General features: G+C 38.7%; 1 protein-coding gene across 1 annotated transcript in view; it reads right to left on the bottom strand.

Annotated features, from left to right (window-relative positions):
* Positions 1-8,900: 8,900 nt before the first annotated feature.
* Positions 8,901-20,278, bottom strand: part of CDH13 (cadherin 13) — a 427,603-nt gene continuing 416,225 nt past the window's right edge. The window contains exon 14 of the mRNA XM_065733108.1: positions 8,901-11,162. Within this exon, the coding sequence (XP_065589180.1) occupies positions 11,155-11,162 (8 nt within the window). The 3' untranslated portion in view covers positions 8,901-11,154. The remainder of the gene's footprint in view (positions 11,163-20,278) is intronic.

Genomic DNA, 20,278 nt, shown 5'->3' on the forward strand with positions numbered 1-20,278 from the left:
TAGTCTTATGCTTTGGTGTAAATACAACAGTTGTATCAATGACATATCATGTGTAAAGCAATAGTCAGCCAATGGGGCTTCCAAGATCTTAGGTCAGTCAAATAACAAATCCTGAGAAAGCATTAGATCTATGTTTAACTTCAGCTTGGAGCAGTAAAGTTGTGTTATGTAATGAATGGCAGAAATATCAGAGTAGGCTGGCTTATGAAGTTGCCACTGACAGGACCCAGATCTCTAGGCACGCGGATCATGGTTAACAAACAACATCATCAAACTTTATTTTGGGTTTCAATACAGAGATCATCCTCGATTTTGGTATGAACAACCATTTTTAGTGCATCTCTTGAACAGGACCCTTTGCTGCTTAATTGTCTCTTGTGATGCTGTTGTATCAAAAGCGAGCATCAAGTCTTGACTCATGTAACTTCCTTCTAAAAAGGGCAACTTCTGAGTTAAAAAGAAGTAAAATTTAAAAACAAAGATGTTATGATTCTTGAACGGTGTTTCCGTAGAGATTTGGCATCTTTTCATCTCTACGATGAGAAAGGTAACAAGACACATTCCATACAAGTCTGGAGTAGAGCCAGATGTCTTCTGACTTGCAAGAAATTGGGCAGATCATAAAAACAGTTCTTGAATCAACAGCCTTTGGTAAGAGCCCACTGAACGGGATCTTCTGTAGGAAACTATACTGCATGATCAGGGAGCCGAACACTCTGAGAATTCTCTATTATATTTTCTGGTCGTTAGGGTGTTTCAAACTTGTTTGCTTAAACAAGCAGAGAGCCAAGACTGGGGTCCCCAGAAACCAAGTGACAACTAAATTTGTTATGGGGATAAATAATGTCTAAATCTAGTCCTGTTATTATCTCCTTTTAGAGAGTATTTTTCCAGATTTTTTGAAGACCCGTCTTAGAAAATGTTTTTTTTTCCAAATTTCCTTTGAAACGCAAACAAATGCACAAAATAGTGCCCTCAGCAAAACCTGAATGTAGCAGAAAAATCCATCTGTTGGGCTAATGAAGGTGACACATATAGGTTCGTGCTGCCTACTGTCCCCACTTCCATCCCTTTAATTGATATTTGGACCACCCTAATTCCCATATTAATTAGTCTGTAGTAGGTTTAATTGCACTGTAGTAGATTATTTTCCCAATGAACATAACTTTTTAATGAGTATTCACTTCATAATAACGGATTTAAAAAAATAGACTATTCTTTTGTGGGAGAGGGTAATGAAACTCCTCCCCTTAGCTTCTGTATTTGTCTATGTGTATGTATATGTGTTTATTTATATATACATGGACATTTTTAATAGTTTGATTTGACTCTACCTAGTCCTTTTATTTTTTTCTCTTTGTTATAAGTGAGTTGCATGATATTTGATGCACATGCTACCATTTTCTCCCTTATTCCATCTCAGCAGGGCAAAGACAACGAGGAGATAAAGCAGCAACAGGACTTCTGTTTAAATCTGTTGCATGAGGAAAGTAACTCTTGCACTGTGCCCATTCAACCCTGGAAGACAGAGCTGAGTACAGCATACGTTTTCATTAGCTTCATGTACTCAGTGCTCATTTGCTGAAGAAAGGAGTACACAGTACCAAGGAACAGAAATTGAGAGTGCAAGAAAGCGCTGCAGCTCTCAGGTTGTGTAAGTGATGACGAGCAACTACAGTTAAAAGTAAGTTTGTCACGGCCCTGTGCTGGCTGGCTGAGGCTTTGGTCCCTGCTTTGGTGGGTTCAGCTCCCAGCCTGTGCCTGCGTGATGTTCTGGCATTGGATGCCTCTGCAGCCTGGCTCTGTGGATACTGTGCTGGCCAGGATGCTGAGTCTTCAGCCGCCCCTGCTCCCAGCATGATTTTGAATGGAACCCTCTGACTAATTCTTTATTTCTACCTTCATATTTGCTGTCCCTACCACCAAAACAGAGTGGGAAGAGGATGCTCTGTGGTCTATTGGAGGTAAAAAAGCAAGAGAATGCTGTGTGATGGATACACATAGGTCCAAATCCCACAGTCAGCTCTGCCAGCACAGCGGTGAGCAGCTGCGCTGAGCCTTTGGCAGCACTGAGCATGTAGGACTTTTGTTCAGCTCAAAGAAAAGATTGCTCTCTGGAGCCGTTATTGTTTCAGCTTCTTTCTGCAGGATCCAAAAGCAAACCATCTTCAAATTAATGTTTTTTTGTGTGGGTTTTTTTTCTTTTTTTTCTTTTTTTTTTTTTTTTTACCATTAGTAGTAATGGCAAAACTTGTTAGGCACTGTGGCCAGGCTTTGCAGCACTCGTTTAGTTCTTACACAGTGGAGCTAATAGCTAAAGCTGGAACACATGAGCTGTATTGCACCAGAAAGTTTAAATCTTTCCTTTAGACATACAGCCTAGTAACAAGGGTTATTCTAATTACTATGATATATTGTTTCTACTTTGCTTTATTGGTGGACTCTGTCATGTTCGCTATCATCCTTTTATGAATTAAGTATCTCTGATCTCGTTCTTTTTCTTTTTGGCAATCCAATCTACAAAAGACCGAATATCTGTTAATTGGGGCACCTGTTCTCTCCAGAGGTTTTACTGGTTTTGCTCAGTATGAAAAATGATGACAATTAACTTAACTTGGAGATGCAGGAAGCATTTCGGGGCACGTTAGCGCACGGTGACTTTTAAAAAACGAAAGAGCCTATAGTTGTATAATTATTTTATCCATTAGTCGGGGGGGGATAGTTTCAGCTTTCAGTCTTCTAGATGCTTGGGATGGCAGCGGAGGAAGTGGTTCAAAAGCTATCTCCCTGTGTTCCAGCCAAGTCAGTAACACATGCTATAACCCCAAGGCAGGTTATAATCCTTGTTTTATGGCTACTTGGAAGGTATCTTAAAGCACTGTTGTTTTACTGCAACTGATGAAATAGCACAAAAAATGAGACAGCTGATGTTATGTTTCATTTATTTATTTGTGTACAAAGAGGCACTGTGATTTGTTGCCATTTCCAAGTGCCTCATTATCTTGCCACTGTCCCTAGCAGATCAATTACAGCAAGGGTGGAGCTGAAGAGATAACTGGAGTGGAAAAATTACCCTCATATAAAATTTGTTCCCAGGTGTTTGCTGGCATGAAGTGAGATAAGTAAAGGACAATGGCCATATTTACAAAAGGTAAAACTTAAAAAAAAAGCAAGTGATGTGAAGATTTAGTCCACTCCATGAGTGCTGTGTACTTATGGTTCGATGTCCTCCTATTGAAAATCCATCTTCAGTTTGGAAAGAGAATGACAAATTTTAGAAATAAATAAATACACGCTCCAAGAAACGCTGTTATGAACATCCCTTATCCCAAGTCAATTACTTCAGCGTTGTAACTTACTGCAGAACACTTTGAAAACAGCTCTTTAAATGTAAGACTACAGGGTGTAGTATTTCATTCTGAGTTTTCAGCATGCCTGCAGTAAACAAGCACTGTAAATACTTTTGCCTTTCTTGTTTTGGACAGTTAGTCATAAAAAGTACATCCAGCCACGGCAACAATGGCAAGTATTGTGCAATTGCTTATGAAAACATTGTTAGACAGAATAAGGAGTAAGGTAATGTTGAAGTGTGCAGGACTTCAGGAACTTACATGCTGCTGTAGCTGCGGGGGCAGTGAAGGTCATCAGGCACTGGGAGGTGGATGAGTGGAGTCCGGCCAGAGGCGTGGCAGCAGAGGACGAGCATCCCAGTAGTTTTACAGCAGGAGCAATGACCCTTGCTTTGTTTCTGCAGGTAAGAGGGTTGTGCTGAAGCCAGAAGGGGCTGTTCTGATTTACTATTGCAGGAGAAAAATGTAACTGTATTGAACTGTGCGAAGTTACTGAGTAACAGTAAGACTGCAATCCAGAATGTGTGGTGTTAGATGAGGCATAAGGTTGAAAGGGCAATGGAAGACTTCTGCTCAACTCAAAAACCATCTGCGTTTTCTCTCTCTGTTAACAATTCCTTGCTTATGATATAACTTTGTTCTATTTCAAATGCCACTTTTAAGGTACAAGGCACGGCGTTGGTTTAGGACAATGATCTCAACTGACACCAAAGGAGGTGATGCTCTTTTGCGGTGGCTTTCAGGTAATGACCTTTTGCTCAGTTTAACCACAAGTGTCAAATATGCTCTTTCATCCTCTACTTATTACAGACCACATAAAAGGCCACCTCCAGATTCAGTGTCTGGTAAACCATATGCCATCAGCAAAAGATACAAAGCAGGAATCCATGGAGGTGGGGCTCAGGGAAAGCAAACTGCAGTGGCTTGTACTCAAATATTTCCTTCTCGTGCTGCCCTCACTCCTGCAGCTTCCTCTATTCTCAGATGCAGTAAAAAGCCTTTTCAGGGATATTCTATCTAAAGTGATGAAGAGACATAAAGATAACTTACTTAGAAGATCTGAGGAAAAAAACCCAAACCACCAACTCGAGGAATTCAGAAATTTGACACTGGTTTTGTACTGGAAGAATTTCCAGGCAAAGATGCAAAAATGTCATAGTGCTATAGCAAACATTCTCTGCAAAATTTTAATTCTACCCAGCTTTCTGTTAGTTATTCTGGTCTGGCTTCTGGGCTGCTCTTTATTATTTCGCCTGCCAGGGCCTTTGGCAATGACTAGGATCAATTGACAGCACAGGAAAGCACACAGAGGACCCCACTTCCTTCCTTAGAGATTATGAGAGCACAGAGAAAAATGAAAATAGTATTTTGCAAACCTCAAGTCCTGGTACTGGGAATGCAGCACTCTATACCTTTGCTGATTAAGCACAGTGCAGACTGATGGGGCATTTTGGTCTAGAGCAGAGTGTGTACGAAGGACGTGAGGGCACTAAATTGCAGACTGAGATTTTATGAGTCAGGGCAACAAGTAGACTACATATCTGTGCAGCTCTACTTCCACAGCACTTAAGCACAGCAGTTGAGCACATTAGACATGCCCACAGACCATGGCAGTACTCACTGTTAAAAGCCATCCTGTAGTCAGCCATGCCAGCAGTGCAGTCCTGTACTTTCCCAAGGTGGGTCACGGCAACTGATGTTTGTTCAGCTTCTTTGGGTGACAATGTGCATTTTTTTTGTGGATGTCTCTTCTACGTAAGGTGAAATGATGGTGGTGGGTGGGGAAGGTGACCAGGTGAAGCAGAAAGGAAGTGCAACAAAAATCCATTAAAGCTTCTTTGCACAGTCCAGCCTAGGGACGCGTGACCCAGGTCAACTCAATGCAACTCTTATTACGAAGTGTGGCAAAGCATAGCATTACTGTTAGCTGGATAGATGCTGAATAATCTACTGCTACCTTCCCATGTGGTCAAATATTATTTACCTCTCTGACCTCCGGTTTGTCACTCTATAAACATGGCATGATGATGATGAAGGTCACAATTCATCTCTGCTGCTTAGAGCAGTGTGGGAGATTTTGTATTCAGCTCTGGCTACTCCAGCCTTTGACAGTCTCAGGGCTATTTTGTAGTCCTCTGTGTTGCATCAGGAAGGTCTATGCCCAGACAAAAGGTAAAAGCCCATACATCCTTTATTTGAGCATTTCACAAATAAATTACAAGTTTCTTTGCAACCACGTCATAAATCAAAACGTTTATTTACACCTCAGAAACAGCAAGCAATTCAGCAACTAGGGCCCAAAGAAACATTTAACTGGAAAAGTAGCTGAAATAAGCATCTCTGAAAATCAAACAAAAATATTTTTCTCCTTGCTTGAGCTTTAAAAAGAAAAAATCATAAAAGATGTCTTGGTGATAGTTTATAGATTGTTATGGGGCAGATTGTTACGATTTCTGCCTGAAATGGCAGTAGCAGCACTGCCTGTTTGTTCTGAATTCACCATCACAGTTCACCAGATATGCTCTTGTTCTACAATCCTAGACAGGATGTACCCAAATATACGTACACACAGCCTGTCTTCACATTCATTTTAGCCCCAAATCATCAAATACAGTCATTTATTGATGCAGAGAAGAACAGTGTTCAGATGTTGAATGAAACTTTCCTAAATAGCTGTCCTGCTGAAAACAGTGATGCAGTTATTCTGGCTACAAACCCTCCCCCTTTTCACTACTGATGACCAACTTGAACACAGACAACTGAAAATGAGTCAGTAAACAATTATAAATATCTTCAAATGATATAAATTTTATTAAGCGAGGACAACTAAAGGTTAGCATAAATACAACATGAGAGTTGGAATAAGCTTGGAGTTCAGGGTGGGGTTTTTTTGATTGTGGGTTATTTATTTTTTTTCTTTTTGTTTAAAAATCAGACCGGTTTGGCATACATCACCCAGTCTGTTCCTTGACTCACGTGTTCATCCATGGTTCATGGGATTAAGCTGCTTATTTCAAGTGCCCACGTTGTGTTTGTCTCCATCTGCATATATTATATATATATATTTATATATGTATGTGTATATCTCTATATATCTACATATATACACACACATAGCAATTGTGCAACTAATAACTTTCCACCAAGAGTGGATGAGTATATCCATTTCATTTGGACAAATACAAACCAACTAGCATATCCCAATGTGAAAACAGTGTAGTTGATGTTTGTATTGTAGACAACGTAAAACAGCTACATCTGATTTAAATAGGATAGCTGTTCCAACTACTACTGCTGAAATACTTTGCATGTTAACTCTAAATATTGTAGATCACAGATTTGATAGAAAATTGTTATTATTTTATTTATTTTGTTGTTATTATTTAGTTATTATTTTTTAGTATCTTTTTGGCACCACTGGACAGTGTATTTCAGACAACTGAGCCTTTAGAGATGTTGTAAAGGAAAGATAGGATCAGAGTTTTGCCCTAGACTTGGTGTTCTCAAGATGACGTGACTGTTCAATATCATTTATCTTGTGGCTTTTACTTTAATTAAATGAGTCATTATTAAATCCATTCAAAAAGAAACTTGGCCTTTAGATAACTGGTGACGTAAAATTGTGTACAAAGCTCTGCTGTGTCTGCAGTGGCTGAGTGAACTGGAAGCATCTGAGACAAAGTCTGCCCCTTTTCTCAGCATCTCAGCAAGAACTCTCGCAAAGGAAAGAACAATGATGTCAAAGTTGTTACTATAACATGTCTTCCCTGTCGCAGTGAGCATTTAATCTAGGTCCCTATGAACTGATTTGAAGTCCATAATTGAATAAAAGAGGTTTGCATTACCTCGATCCCTAACTTAAATGACTGCATGAGAGACTGGGACAAATTATTTGACTACAGGCCACAGCCATTTCAAATAAAGGTTAAACCAAATTGGGCTGGGTTCCTCAGGGATGCGTTAAAGTCATCAGTGAAGGAAGTGAGTGCTCTGTGGGAAGCATCTGGGCCGTAGGCTTCTTTGTATGTCACAAAAGACAAACATTCCATTCATATATAAGCAGTCAATGATACCGTGACAAATATTGCTGCTTTACTGTTCACAGCACATCAGTAAAACCATTCTGTGGGGAGGTCTAAATGAAAATTTTTAAGTATGACTAACTGATGCTCAAACAAGACTAGTAATGGAGCTGCTCTTTGATTTACACCAGTGGGAAGAGAACGGGGCTTAGAAAATGTAATAGTGTTCCACTTGGAGCTAATTTTCCTTGCTAACCAGTAGGAAATTCAGCTGGCTTCCCTTTGATTTAATCTTCAGTCCTGCAGTTACTGAACAAAATGTACATTAATAAATGCACATAGGCATATTGCAAGCACACGCATGAGGTGTACAGACAGAGTTCAATTAGCAAGTGTGCCACTGATGAGACCTTTACCTTGCTAATAAGCTCTTACTGATTAACGTTATACCCAATTTGTTTTCAACAGCCGATACTTTTTTAAGTGAAATGATTTTTGCACAAGATATTTTATGCGTGTTTCAAGGAAAATCAAATTCACTGCCTTTCTGACTCCAGACAGCACTGTATGTCTGCAAACATAAAGAAACTGAAATAAACATTGTAGTGACCAAACTGGCAAAGTAGAAATAAGTGCTGTATGACAGAAGCAGCAAGCTCGGCTGAACAAGTGTTAAACAAACAAACAAAAAATAAAAATAAAAAAGCTAATTTTGCAACTTCTCTCTTTTTTTTTTCATAATGTGAGAAAGTAACACATTATTTTTTCTCTTTTGTTACAGGAAATGAGGATCATTTTTTAAGCCTGAACCCACCATGTTTTTCAGGTAAGAAAACTCAGATCCTAATGTGGTTCCTCATTTGTATATTGCCACAGAAAGTGACACAATTGCTTGTTAAAAAGGGTTGGTTCTCAGGTACAGGTTTCAGGTTTCTCGGGAGAGACATTAACATGGCAGCTTCATCTCTCTTTATATGCTTAGGCAGTCCAGTGATTAGCTCAGTCGGAAGCCTAGAGATGCACAGTAGGGGCTGGGAGGCTTTCGTTTGGCTGGAGAAATAGTGGTACTGGTGAATGAAGGCTTTGATGCATCTCGATTCAGAGCTTCAGCCATTGTACTAACTTTTCTACATGTCAAAAGGTTGCAGTAATATCCAAGAAGAAAGATCTCTTGTCCTCGGGCACAAATTGGTAGTAAGAGTCTTCCCATTGTTAGTGCAGTTCCAGGCAGAAGAAATTTTTCTTTGCTCCTGGTTTTGGATGCCCTTGGAATGATTCACCGAATGCTATGTGAACCTTGGTTTAAATTAGAAAGGGGTATCTTTATCTGGTACTTGATAGGAATGACACTAATGTCAATGGGTGTCTTTCCAGAGGTGGGTTTTGCTGGAAAGGGACAGGAAGAAAGCAAGTCGAAAAAGAGCATTTGCAGGGGGAGAATATTATAATTTCTTTTATTCAAGATAGAGGCTTTGGAGATTAAAGCAGAGGGTGCAGTTCATCTTTGGGTCCATTTGGATTCATCCTGAAAATCCGGTGGTGTTCTGCGTTTATGTTGTTTTTTTTTTTTTCCTTTTGAAAACGAGGTGTGGGCAATGAAAACCAACTAGAAGCGTGCCCATGTTCATGTTTGAGATCAGGCACTTCTCACTGGACTGCCTGCAGCTGCCTCCCAGCCTGCTCCATAGAAGCTCCCACTCACCTTACAGCACTGCTTTGGTCAGTGAAACACCCAGAGCGTGCTGCTAGAGAAGTGAGGTCAGTGGGAGATTTCACTTGGGCGGGACTGCAGGAGTCGCTGGAAGAGAGAATAGGTTCCTGTGTGAAGGCAGCTTGTATCTCACCAGGAAATTTACAGCACTAGGGAAGTTCACATCACAAACTGTTTTGTTGGTCGTTTTTTTTTCCCCTCTGTTGCCATTGTTATTACTTTTGATTAAAAAACGAAACAAAAAACCTGTTGTCATATTTGGTACAATACAGGAAGTCAGAGAAAAGCTATTGTACAGCAATTTTTAACCACCAACACACATTTAATATCTAGTGTAGCGTTATGGAAAACTCAGTGTCTGTTTGGGCTTTTTAATGCTTCCAAAAAACTTTACTATTGAAACATATATGTGGTGTGGAAGATATGCTGATAATCTCACTGTAGTAAAGACAACATACAGTATGACTCATAGGAACTGTAAAAATGCTAACTAAAGAACGCAGCTGCGAAGTACTATTGCATAAGGAAGCTTTCTTGTTTAAACTTTAAATAAGCAAGTTTATTAAAATATTCTAAGACACTTACCTTACCCTAGTTACTGGCAAGCTCTAATAAAAGCCACAGTCTGTCACTAGTATACTTTTCTGTGTTAATTTTATAAAAATTTGGTGTGAGCTTTGATGGATCATTTACAATTTATTAACAAGATGATCGTCTTGATACAGTTAAGTTTTTTTTTTTTTTAACCTTACATGCTCACAGAATAAAAAAGGATTCATAGTCATATGTTACGAACACCCTTTTTTTTTCCCCATGTCTGCAAACGAGTGTGGTAAGTTTACACACACAAAGAAATGCTCTTGTTACTCTTAACTGGAAACTGTGTGTACACGTGTATGTATGTATATATATATTCAAAACTATAGATATGTGTGAATACACTTAGATAACAGGGCATCTGTTTTCCTCCTTGCACTGATACAGTAATGACAGCTGCACAGAGGCTGGCAGAGAGGCTGGTGCTTCTGAGGAACACCTCGATTTTGCTATTCTAATCAGCTTCTCGTACACAGACATAACTTACTTCATCTACAGAACTGACAAGGCTTAAATTTTGTAAACTGCCCCAGCAAACAATTATCTGCAAGAGTGCAGAGGAAGCTGACTTTAGCCCCTTTAAAATCAGCCCGGCGTGTCCCATTGCTGTAGGTAGTGACCATATGGTGCTGGTTGCAGCTGAGTGCTTCCCTTTGCCTCACAAAGCAGAGCTCCCATACCCTCCTGGCACTGAGATGAAGAGCTGTGCTCCCGCTGAGTCTTAAATTCAGTTTCGGGGCATAAGGTGAGAAGTCTGGACCAGAAGCAAGCCAAGGGACTTGCATTTCCTGTTTGCTGAACCTGAGGTACAAGAAGTGATGCTGCAGAGCCCTGGGCCTGCCTTATTTGGTGTCAACAAAGTGGCTTTGTTCAGTGGTATGACTGCAATAGGCTCTCCTTCTGGCCACACTATAAACAGCAAGTACAGTAGGTTTAGCCATGTCGAATAGTTAACGATTCATCTGTGGCTGTATTACTCTGCTTTGTCAGTTGCAACATTCCAGATGAATATTTTATAAAAGCTAAACCAGTCCTATAACTCTTCTCTCCATATAAATATATATATATATACATACACTCATACATATACAAATACTAACCCACAGACAAAATATTTTCTGAACAGTTGAATAGCAACAAGTCAACAGTTAGAAAAAAATGGAGTCAATCTGTTTTCTGCTCCCCAAAGGTCAAGTTTGGATGTCATGGTCTTTTATAACATTCAGTGAAGATTCGCATAAACCTTGCATCTTGCAAGAGGAATCCATTAATAAATGGAAGTTAGGGCAGAGGCTGTCAAACACCAATGTATAGTTGGACAGATTAAGTGAGGTTGCAAATTAAACTGAATCTGGAGCAACTGAGGCCTAGTAGTGAAGAACAGTAACTGTAAACTGCAGTCTTCAGATCTGACGTTTTCTTTTTTCTCGTTGCCGTGGCAACTCGGTAGGACAGCTTCACATGTCAGGAGTTCTTACAGACCTAAACGAAGGGAAATGTGTGTGATTATTACCGTGCAGATCACAGTATCTTTTAACTTTTTGTCTTATTTCCTCCAGTATTCAGTATGAATTATCCAGGTTTAGGAACACTTAATTGTGAAGATGGAAATCTCCAGGAGAAAACCCCAAAATGTCTCCTGGAGCGTTCTGATGCCTTTGCGGTGCAATTCAGGAGGTCGTAGTGCAGAGGTCTGAGTATAAATTTTGAGTCAGAACCTAATTCTCCCCACTTAACACCTTGTTCACTTATGTTGGTGCAAGAGTGCAAGTAAAATGCCAGTGAGCCTCTTTACGTATGTGCACTGACTAGCAAGGAGCACACAGGCGTATTTTGAAAAACAACAATCTATTTATGTGTTATGTGACTGTAGCAGGGACTAAAAGAGCTGGAATGTTTTATTAATGTTGCTATAGAATGGCAAATCTTACCTTTATTGTCTGACCTTTTAAATTATTTATTATTTTAAGTGAATGTAGCACAACCTGAATGATCCTTCCTGTTTTAGATTGGTGCCTTGATGATACAAAGGCACTAAATAAGCGTAGACAACCAAAGATTAGGAACTAATCTAACAGTTGGAGCTAATGGGTTTCTTTCCTCCAATGTCATTTGGCAGCACGAGGACACTACTGAATTGCAAATATTCAGCTTTGCAATAAAAACACATAAGAATGGTACTAGCAAAACACACAGCTAAAGTTCTCTGGAGCTCAGCTTAGAGCTTGCCTGCTATTGATGCCGGTGTGGCCCCCACTCAAGCAAGCACAATTTCTGATGGTATACTGCTGGTTTCCTGGTTGCATTGGCTTTGGCTGAGATAGAGTTAACTTTTTGTTATTAGCAGCTTGTACAAGGGGATGTTTTGGAACTACGATCAAAACAGCACTGAAAACAAAATGATGTTATAATTGCTGCTGAGCAGTGCTTACACTGCATGAAAGCTTTTTCTGTTTCTCAGGTTGCCCTGCCAGTGAGTGCTCTGCAGCTCACAGGGTGCTGGGAGGACCACAGCCAGGACAGCTGACCTCAGGGTATTCCTTACCCTTCTGACATCCCCAGTAAGAGCTGGGAGGATGATCTACAGGGGTATCACATTTGCACTCCTAAGTTGCGTGTGATGAACCCTGTTTTCCTGAAAATGGCTGATGATGGGTGAATGGATTCCCTTTCTGTCTTTGTGTACAGCCTTTGCTTTACTTGTTAAACTTTCTTCATCTCAACACATGTGATTTTTTTTACATTTAGATTTTTTGAGGTGGTTAACTCTGATACACAGCTCTGTGCCCTGGGACGAGGCAACTGTGGCTCCAAAATACAAAGGTGCAAGTCAAGTATGCACATCAAAACTGACACACACTCAGGAAATGTGAAATGTTTGTTCAGCATGTATTGCATTTTACTCTTAAATGATGAAATATCTATAATTCTGTCACAGATGCACAGAAAACAGTAACACAGTGGTCACTGTTAGATGGTGGCTTGCAATCTTTCTCATTTGCTTCTCCTTCAGGGCAAATAAAGCTTAATATAATTATTGATAAGGCTGTTTAACTTCTTGTTACTTCTTACCGTTTTGGCATTATCTGAACTGACTTCAACATTACATTCTGTCTAGGAAGGAGCCTGTCCAGATGGGCTGTGCAGCAAGACAAACACCTGGAGAGTACACAACAGCCTGCCCTCCCCCTGCAGCACGACCTCAGTTCTCTTAAACAAAGGTCAGTGAAGCAAATTAAGCAAGCGTAATAATCCACAGTGGGACTGATGGGTGGGAATCACTGAAGTGAGAAGCACCACTGAGATTTCCAAATAAGATAAAATCTGGAACTGCTTGGCATGGGGATTTTTAGCATGCAGAAAACGTCTGGCTGCAAAATTAGAACCCAAACCTCTACGTGGGAACTTTGTGTGCACGAGTGCCAAAGTTTGGATGTGTTTGGATTAGGGATTGGCTGGTACTAAATTCTCATAAACAGCTTTTTCTCCTGGGATGGTAGAAAGCCTAAGTTCAGGACTCTGATCTCTGAAAAATAGTATTTCTGTGTTGCAGTGAAGTTTATCATCATTAAAGGGCTTTTGTTCAAGCCTGACTCAAAGGAAATAACAGTAACTTTTGAATCAGCAAAGCTACTCTGAATCCCTGGGGGTCTCTCTGCTGAGGACAAGCACTTGTATGTGATGAATGAATGGCAGCTCTAGCACTGAATTTCTGTATAGTACATAGGCTGAAACTTCAGAGAAGTTTGTCAGCAAAGCATTTACAAGAAGTATCACACACGTTCAAGCTGCTAGTGACTGCTTCACCACCAGCTTGTAAATAAAGGGCAATATATGTTGATTTAAGAGAAGACCTCAAGAAAAACATGTCTATTTTACATCATGTTGATAGATACAGTGAATGTTAGTACCTCATCACACACTTTGCCTTTCCTGAGTAACTATATATTAAAACTAGTTCATTTTAACTATATGTTTGTTTTTTTTTTTCCTGTACTAGTTGAAGGCTACTTTCTCTCTCACAATGTAAGCATACTTTTGGTTCTCTTTGCCTATTTCTCTACTTGCTTCTCCAAACACTAACCCAGCTCCTTTCTGCCTTACACCTTGAAGGACTATAATCCTTGCCTCAACTTTCCTCATCCTTTTTGACCTGCTGGCTGTCATGATACATTCAATTCCATGAGTGGAAATCTGATGCTCCCTTTGGGTCCTGTGACAACATCTTTTTCTCATCTTCCTCTGACATCTCTCATCACTTTTTCTGCATTGTTCTTCTGTATTAATCCTTCTATCCCTGGTTTCTGGGGAAACTTTTTTTTCCCCACTTTAATATCTTCACCTTTTCTGTGACACCATTGATACATGTTCAGTGATTACTTCAGTGGTGACAGATGAGAGATCTTGCATTCTCTATATATTTTTGTTTGTTTAGACTAAAATGTTGACCTCTAGCTCTGAATACACTTCCAATGTTCAGCTGACAGCTCTGCACAACTAAAACTGATCTTCTAAATCTTCCCCTGAAGCACTCCTGCTCTTGTTCTTCCTTTGATTGCTCTGAACAACACTATCATCCTTGCCCTTATTCAAGCTTAAAAACTGAGACAAACTAGAGAGCATTTTTGTCACAGAATGTCCTTCCTAGGTATGTGTATTTAGGTTATGTCTTAATCTAGAGGATTCTTTTCACACATCATCCCAAAGGTCTGTCTCTAGACATCCAAAAAGCTAATTCTCCTACCCAGGCTGTGCTCAGTTAGCAGGTTTGCAACATCTTTTCACAGCCCTTGACAATTTCAAGCTCCTGTGGTTCATATCTTTTGCTCTACAGAGTGTTTTCCTACTCTGTCACTTTAGTAGTGCCTCTTACTGTAACTCCTTCATGGCTTCTTCCTGTTGGCATGCTTTTTCATTGGTCATCACTGTGTGAATGGTTTTTCTTTTTCATAGCCAGTGATGCCAGCTTTCATTGATGTGTTTTCAAAGGAAATCTCTTCAGGCTTTTGTTCCCACATTTTCCTATTTAGTAGGAAGCAAGCATCCAGAAATGCTTTCTCTTCAGCATGTCCTTTTGCTGATATGTATGTCAGCAAATTGACCAAAAGTGTTGTGAAGAAACCTCAGTGATGAATAAAAGCAGATTTACTGAAATAACAGAACTACCTTAATATAAATTCTCTGTGAATATGAACAAGTATCTGGTTCATATTTAAAATTGTTCTATTTGCTAGGACTCATCACTGTTTTCGGTATAGGAATGGTAGTTTTATTGTTTGCTTTTTTCTTTATTTTGCCAATAATGAGAAACCAAATAAAAGATCTAGAAATATGTAGGCAGTGACAAATTATTAGGGTTACATCTTGAGTCTCAGATGTAAGCTGCTAATCTAAAGGCTATAGACTTCAACTGTTTACTCATTGACTTCAATGTTTTCTTTTTTTTTTCTTCTTTCTCATCTATTTTATATTACATGTGATTTACAGCTTGTATTGCACATACTTGTATTGCACATGCTAGTATTTAAGGAATACTATGAGCATAAAACGTGCAAATATTTTGTGCAAGGAGCACGTTTGTTAATCTGTTAGCTAGCTAGCCCTTTTATGGACTTACTTAATGCCCTGGTAAGCCCATTCCTGGCAGGTTTGGATCTGTACAGTAATGATCATTATGGTTAGTAATTTTATTAGTATCATATGTAAGGTGGTCTCAAGGATTACTACACCTCAGGTGTTGTAGGTAGATAGAAATCACATTAAAAACAACAAGTGATTTGCTGTGTACAGCTGTAGACAAAAAAGCCAGAGAGGTGTGGCCCATGCATCATGTTCTCATATTGCCAATAGCCAACCTTCTCTGCCTTAAGAGCACCTGGGGGATGCACAACCAGCATAAAGCTAACATAATTATATAGAACTTATTGTCCCCCAGAAATCACTCTCACTGTAGTCTCTAATGTGACTGTTCACATTTTTAATCTCACAGGTCTCAGCTCTACCTACTCTACACTGTAGAGAGACATTCAGCTAAGTTCCTTTTGAGGTAACAGCCAAATAGTGAGGTAATGGTGAAAACTTCAGAGTTGTGTGCTTGCTGTCTGAATTATTACTGTTATGGTTAACATGGTCTCAGGTAAGAAGGCATGGCTCATTATCATAAATGAATGGTGTTTGCTGGTGTTAATATTTTAGCACCAGAAGGTCATGCTTGCTATGTTGATGAAATAAATAAATAAATAAAAATACAAGAAATGCACACTTTGATCTGGATGGAATATAATAGTGCTATAGGAATGTAGGTCTGAGTATGCACTGTAGGGTAGGGAGATCCACAATGTAGATATCTAAGGTGGAAAAAAATATTCTTTTTACTCCTACTAACATCAGTTGATGTAGATTGAGTTTGAAAGGTTAAAAGAGTTGAAGCTGGTGGCAGACTTCACAGGACTGAGATTTGAATCATCTACTCGTGGGGTTTTGGACCCTGAATGGCTTTGAAAACTGAAAAAGGAGGATGTCAGTTAATACAAGGTAAGCATCTATAATATTGATTTCTTCAATTACTGTAGCCACCTGTCTACTCCATAGTGGACTAATTTAAAGTTTATCCCTTATGCTGATTTGTATGATTAAAAATATAGATGATTAATCTAAAGACTTAGGAAGATGTGTACCTTATGAGTCCAGAGTTATCATTTCCTTCCACCTCTCCCATTACCCAGACTATGTTTCTTAAATTGCAGCTTAAACCTTTTAAAAATTGAAAGCATTTAAGTTTCATGGTGACCCTCTGTGAAGGAATGAACTTTAACCAAAATGTATTCATCCTCTAATTCTCATTTAACACAGCGAAGAAAGTTAACACAGCTGGAGTCTGGAGTTCAACTCAGGCATGCTCCATTTCTTTAGATTTCCTTTAATTACCTTCTCATCAGAAATATTACATTAATCTTTGCTTAATTAGAAGTCGACATTACATCATGGACTTTATCGAAACTGCAGTAATGTTAAAGGGGTAATGGAAAACTGGTAGAAGAGATCAGAGCCATGTTTCTGATGAGGCAGTTAATCAACATTCAGGTACTTCTTTCCTGACTTTAGCATCTATAAAAGGGCATTAATTAGATACACAGTTATTAATATAGCTTCTGTGTAGAACCTACAGAAACAGAAAAGGTTTTCATGTACATCACTGGTTGATTTGTCATAGGTAATTTTCAACACTGGTAGTGTCAGCGTTTGCACCACATGACATTAAAGTATAATATGGTGTACATTTCTGTAAAATAATCACTACGTAGCTACATTCAGCTGTGGTCCAGTGCACTGACTGTATGTTGATGGAAGTGCCAGGTTGTAGTGGTCATTAGTTGTGACTTCCTGGAAATTGTCTTCTGAGGGAAAGAAAGGGATCTTTTCATGCCAAATCTCACCGAGTTAAAAAGGCTGAAACAGCTTTTCCCCAGGCAGATAATGTACAATCTTACTAGAGCAAATAAGAAATCCATTTTTATTATTAGGTATGCTTGTGGCTAGTGCAAATTTGTGATCTCACTGGACAGTAATAACATTATAAACTTTTTTACAAGGAAAATCAGTTTATCCTGAAAACTTGCACTTCTGTAACATCATACATAAGAGGGAAACTGATTATAAGGAGATATGATTCCAAAATTTTTAGTGATAGGAAAAACACTGTATGAATTGGCATTGTTTGTGAAATGAATGTCTTGTAATTCTATTTGAGGTTCCAGTAGGTGCTCATATATCAGTGTCGATATTGAACTTCAGGTGCTCACATGCACAAAATGTATGTGTGTATAGTACTAACAAATATTTATGTGAGAGAAAAGTTCATTAACTAAAAGGCTAGTTAAATTTGCTTTGAAATTCTAGAAGCATGTACTATGCATCGCACTACTACGTTTATCTTACACAATTCCTATTTGTCATGGAGTTCTTGCCTCTTATTGGGTGTGGTGGTGAAGTAAATTCTGTGATAAAGCAGATAAGACTGTTGCATTGTTGATGTTTTTTTTTTTTCTTTTTTTAAATGGATATGGATTTTAGCTGGATGCTTTGTCTGAACAATGTCACCTTTGCTTGAAGCAAACAATTGCTTCCTTTCTTTGCCAGTTCATTGAAAACAAAAGTGGAGAGGTGATTACCTGCAGTCTGGAAATACATTTTCTGATGCTCTAATCTGATAAATTTAGCTGAACAGTTGAAAATATGCAGCAAGTGAAATAAGTAAGCACAGTTTTGAAATAGTAGCGTTGAACAAATCTAATTTTTCATATGTATGCTGGAAATGAAATGCACTAAAAAATAGCAGCTAAACAACCTTTTAAGGCAGTGTGTAACTGTTCAGGCAGTCAGATCTCAACTGCCACAGCAGTACAGGTTAGTTTACTACTAGTTTTTAAGTAGGACATGAATCTAAATAGTCCAGACACATTCAGATCTGCAGGTGTATTCTAATCCCAGCTTGAAATACTAAAAGAATCATCTAAAAGAAATTCTTATTAAGCAAGGATATTAATGAGTGGCAAATAGTATGCTTTGAAGCCATGGAAGAGAAGAAATAAAATCGGGAAGGTTGACTACAGTGGTATTTACCAGGCTTTATTTCAAAAACTTTGAAGAGGAATTTAAAGCTTGACCAGCGTGAATATCAACCAATGACATACAGACATTATGTGTATGGCTAAATTAGGGTTTTAAGATATAGGTGTGAAATACCCCAGATATCAGCAAGAAGCAGAGCAATGCCATTTAACCCTTAATTACAATCAAATCTTGAATGTCACATTCAAATGAATAGCAAGGTGTTGACATGAGGAGCATGATGCTGGGATATGATGAGGTAGGATAGTGTAGTAGCTACACTTTTTATTGTTTTTTAACTGCTATTGTAGACAGAAAAAAAAATTGAAGTGGGCATCTGTTCAATTCTAGGTTTTAGTCACAGTCCACGCCAGAACAATATTTAGCTGACGTTAAGAAGCTCTTCTGAAAAGAAACACAAACTATTATATATCAATGGTTACTACTGAGAAAATGAAAACATAAAATGTTCATTTGAATTCACACCACTATCAAACTAATCTCTTTAAATGTTCATTTCATGTCTACAGAATGACCATCAGGAACAATATTACAGCTTTTAGTGAAGTAACTGTATTTGCTGGTAATGTTTTTCTGTTTTGCATTCCAAACACACAACTTTTAAAGTGTAGTGTATTTTTCCAAGGCTATACATCTAGAACACGTTTGGATGGTTTAAAATATGCGTAAAACACCATTCCCCACCTAATTGACTCAATAAAATTTCATCTCATGAAGTACATTTTAAATATGTTTATGTGAAGGTATTTCTATTTGTCATATCTACATGAGTAGGTATATAAACATCTTCTCTCCAATTATGTATGTACATATGGATATTTCTGTGTCATTTCAAGCCCCATTAACTGTAGGTGTGCTCCCAAAGCCCACTGCACAACAGCCTGCAGGACACAGTACACCTGCAGAGAAATTAGAAGACAAGACACAGAGGTCTGTGTTACAAGTGAGACTCCTATCAAGACAGATTATGCTTCCTTAACCCTCAAACCATCCTTCCCTTCATGTGGAATGGGAATTAGTTTTTTCTATTTTTGGGAGTGAGGGGGAGGTCCTAATGTAAAAGAATGAATTGTGTTATATCTCAGCCAAGTAACTCCGGGTATAGTCTGAAAACTGAATCTACAGCTAACAAAACTACACTTGTAAATTGAAAGATCAGTCTATTCCTGAAGAATAGATTGATCTTTCTGTGATTTGTCCTAGTCTCATGTCATTCAAGAATGCATTGTTTCAGTCTTGAAACACTTGATGTTCCTGCAAAAAGTGACATAGGATGTACAAGAGATGATCCAGATGGCGTTTCTATTACTTTGAAAAATGAACTAGTTGTAAGAGAACACTGCACTTCTAACTGTATGTTCAGACAAGTTCAACTCAGTCTGCTAATACCATTTAAATTTTTGAAATGATTTACTTAATATCTAACTTTCAAGTAAGAAAAACCAAACATTTTGTCTATGCTATAGCTGTATTCTTCAAATCAGAAAAATACTATGAAAAATACCATAAAAAGGGAGGGGAGGCATTAAAAGAGGAAAAGTTAGGGCAATTAATAGTAAGTTAGTCAAGAGTGTCTTTAAGGCATCTTTGCAATCATGGCACTGACATCTGTGCAAGTCTCCTGTTTTTCAACATACCTGAGGCCTCTCACCCTCAGTTTAGCAAATTAATTCCAATGCAGAGACTTGCAGCTCATTTAATTTCTTACCCCTACGGCCTCTTACCTTACATTCTCTTCCTAGTAATGGAATATTTTACTTATTATGTTCAAGATAACTTACTTAACTTACACCTTTGTAGATCACTGGTCAGGTTACTAAAACCAAATGAAAGCAACACCACACATTAAAATCAAACAACTGAACCAACACAGCAGAGTAAGGAACAGCAGGGACAATCTCAGACCCAGCACCAGACCTGCTCAGCAACATACCCTCCTTTTCTCCAACTCATCCTCCTCAAGTAAC

Source organism: Cyrtonyx montezumae, unplaced genomic scaffold, assembly GCF_038088225.1.
Source record: "Cyrtonyx montezumae isolate F1298 unplaced genomic scaffold, pur_monq_1.0 scaffold_17, whole genome shotgun sequence".
NCBI lineage: Eukaryota > Metazoa > Chordata > Aves > Galliformes > Odontophoridae > Cyrtonyx > Cyrtonyx montezumae.